Source organism: Tupaia chinensis, unplaced genomic scaffold (genome assembly GCF_000334495.1).
Source record: "Tupaia chinensis unplaced genomic scaffold, TupChi_1.0 Scaffold000286_1, whole genome shotgun sequence".
NCBI lineage: Eukaryota > Metazoa > Chordata > Mammalia > Scandentia > Tupaiidae > Tupaia > Tupaia belangeri.
In genome coordinates, this window is record NW_006159770.1 from 175,447 (window position 1) to 178,521 (window position 3,075).

Below are 3,075 nucleotides of genomic sequence, written 5' to 3' on the forward strand. Positions count from 1 at the left end.
GGCCACACTGTGTCCCTGACCTCCCCGACTTCCTAGCCAGCCGTTCCCCTCACACTCAGCCCACTGACCTCCAGCCTCAGGCTGACCACCATGAGCCACGGTAATGGCCTCCCACGGCCTCTTCCTCTGCCCCCATCACAGAAGGCCTAGTCCCCGTAGCAAAGCTGTACTCCCAGTCACTCGCTCACAGCAGGCCACGTTCTGGTGATCCCAGCTGACAAAGTCAGGTGTCCAGTGCAAACACACGGATGACCACGACCTGGGAACTATGGCCTGTCTACTAGACAGCCCGTGGTGGCTGCAGGGACCTGCCCCCTTCAAGCTACAGTAAACGTCAGGACACATGAACACAGACTGAAAGGCGAATTACAAAATTATCTTAGATTTTTTTTTAACTCCAGAACATTTTAATTCAAAAGAGCATTTAATAAATAAAAAGCCCAGAGTTTCCAAACGTTCATCGAAAAGGGAATGAATAATCAGTCCCCATCAGAACTGGGGAGAAAATTAAAGGAAAAGAGGTTGATAAGAAGGTTGATAACCATTCTCTTTCATAAGGATGAAATGACGCTTCCTCAAACAACAACTCAATGTTACTCAATGATATGAGTAGACAGGAAGAGAGTAACTGTGCTCACTTGCCTTGTGTACAGCCTTGGGTAATTAAATCCAGCTGTTTAGGAGTGGCTTGCTAAAACACTGAACAGATGAACGACTTCGTCCTTGTCGTAGACTGCCACTTCAGTGGCACACTCGGTGCACGCGACCGGGTGACAGACTTCTTCCCCTTCTGTCTCGGCCTGCTCTGCAGCACCTTCACAGTTAGTCATCTTCTTGCGGCCCCACCTTTTCTTCCTGTCCTCTGGGGTGTTGTATCTCAGGACCTCCTCTTTGTTGACAGAGAAATCCATCACAAACATTGCTCTATATCGAGTTTCACAGGATTCACGCCTGTGGCGGTCAGGACACAGTGTGGTCATGCAGGGCGATGCAAGACAGCGTCACTGTTCGGAACGGGCTGTTGACGTGGCCTCTGGAGCCCCAAACCATAACCTCTTCTCTGTGCATCGACCCAGGATCATAGAGTAATTCGTCGTTTGTTGGAATCCTGTGTCGTTTCTTCTCTTTTTTCTCGTCTGCCTGTGCGGCTTTTTCTTCATCCTCAGAATCAGAACCAGAATATCTATCATCATAGTACTTCGTTGGAGCTGTTCCGACTTCCCCATGTCCTGAGGAAGGTCCTGTGCCCAGAGAGGATAGCTTGTCCTCCATTGTTGTTATAGTGGAATTCAACTCCGCTTCCATTTCTTTTTCAAATTCATCTTCGCTAGATGATTCGCTTTCTCCAGTAAGACACTCTCTGGTGAGTTTTCGTTTCTGGTCAGGAGTTCCATGTAAAAGCACATCCACTTCATCTTCAGAGCTGCTCCAGGCCAGCTCCTCGTCACTAGGCTCTTCAACCACGTAGGGGTCGTAGTCATCCTGGAGCCTGCTCATCAAAATTATCTTAGATTTTTGAAGAACACTTTCTAAAAGGTTGGGGGGGTGTAATGGTAGGGAGGGCAACTGAGGGTGCTAGAGACAGTATAGGAGAGGATCAGAGAAGAAAGAGAAATGGAGCTGTCTGTCGATGGTAACGTATACGGCAAGGTCTTTGTCTTGACTGATGTGCATTATATTCACGCTGAGAAAGCAATTTTGTACCATGCAAAGATGCACAGTGATTAAATGCAAATTTCATTATTTTAACTTATTTCATACATTCAATCACTGTACATCACTACAACTTCTTTTTCTTTTTTTTTTTTCTTTTTTCATTCTTTTTTTTTTCTTTGGAGAGGTTTTTGCTATAGGGCACGTGTGCTCGCCTGGCAGACAGAGAACAAAGAGACAGAAAGCGAGAAATCACTCCCCAGGGGAGATGGCCACGCCGCAATCCCTTCTCCTCCATCCTCCTCTCAGGATATTGGGCAAGCACAAAAACGCACCCGGCATGAGTTTAAGCCACTGGGTCCGGACTCGAACCGCGGTCGACTACGTGGGAGTCCAGCGACATAGCCATTACGCTAACTGCTGGTTCCCCCCATCACAACAACTTCTAAAATGAATTTACCCAACATGAACTCAGATAAGTTGAAGATGCCATACGTGTCATCATCAACAGACAGCCCTCCATTTCTGTGCCCCTCAAAGGTCTTGCCTCTCTATTTTTCTCCTTGATTCCTTTCCTCTCGCTCTCCCCCTTCTCCCTCCCTCCTCCCACAGTGTCTCCAGTGTCTGTAACCATTCGCAATGCTTCTATGCCCTCTAACCTTTCAGTTTCCACCATGGAGTGCGGACAGTGGGTATATGTTAAAAGGAGACATACAGTGTCTCTCCCTCATAGCCTGGTTTGCTTCACTCAGCAGTGAATCTTGCACATTCGCCACGTTATGTCAGATGCGGGTCCCGCAGATGACATAATGGTTGTGCTGCTGGACTCCCACGTAGTCAGCTGTGGCTTGAGTCCCAGACCTGGTGGCTTAGAAGTCATGTTAGGCACACGTGCGTGCCCGAAAGCCTTGGAAGAGAACGGAGGGAAAGGAATTGCGGTATGGCCACTTACCCTGGGGGTGTGTGTGATTTTTTTTTTTTTTTTGCTGTCTCTGTATCTGCATTTCTCTGGTGAGCTCATGCACCCTATAAGAAAAATTGCTCAAAAAAAAAGTAATAAAATATTTTTTAGAAAGAAAAACAAAAAAGAAGTAAAACAAAGAGAAGATTTCTCAAGGTTTCGAAACATGTTTTTCCAGAACAAGGAATGGCATGGCTGATGTATATGGCCGCATCTGTCTTGACCGATGTGCACGAGGGTGTGCGTTAGCACCGAGGGGCTACGTGACCCTGTGGAAATGCCTTGTCTGGGTCAGAACTGACACCCAAGGGCAGACTCCGGGTAAAGACGTGTGAGGAGCCCAGACGAGGGGGAGGAGGAGACGGGAGCTGTCCTGCCTGCCCAGCAGTTTACACCATGGGCCATGGGCACAGTGATTTGAGCTTTCCGGAACACGCCATGGCTCCGGCTGCCTCGTGGAA

At 48.0% G+C, this 3,075-nt stretch overlaps 1 protein-coding gene across 1 annotated transcript; it reads right to left on the minus strand.

Moving 5' to 3' along the window:
• Positions 1-505: 505 nt before the first annotated feature.
• LOC102493798 (E2F-associated phosphoprotein-like) lies at positions 506-1,497 on the minus strand. Its single transcript, XM_027772582.1, has 2 exons — positions 1,016-1,497; positions 506-951 (listed from the first exon to the last, which is right to left on the minus strand). The coding sequence occupies exons 1-2, from the start codon at positions 1,495-1,497 to the stop codon at positions 678-680; spliced, it is 756 nt and encodes a 251-aa protein (XP_027628383.1). The 3' UTR covers positions 506-677.
• Between the last annotated feature and the right edge of the window lie 1,578 nt (positions 1,498-3,075).

Coding starts and splice junctions, on each gene's coding strand:
- LOC102493798 (XM_027772582.1), bottom strand. CDS start 1,497: ATGAGCAGGCTCCAGGATGACTACGACCCCTACGTGGTTGAAGAGCCT. Junction 952..1,015: donor AGAGGCCACGTCAACAGCCC/GTTCCGAACAGT, acceptor TGACCGCCACAG/GCGTGAATCCTGTGAAACTC.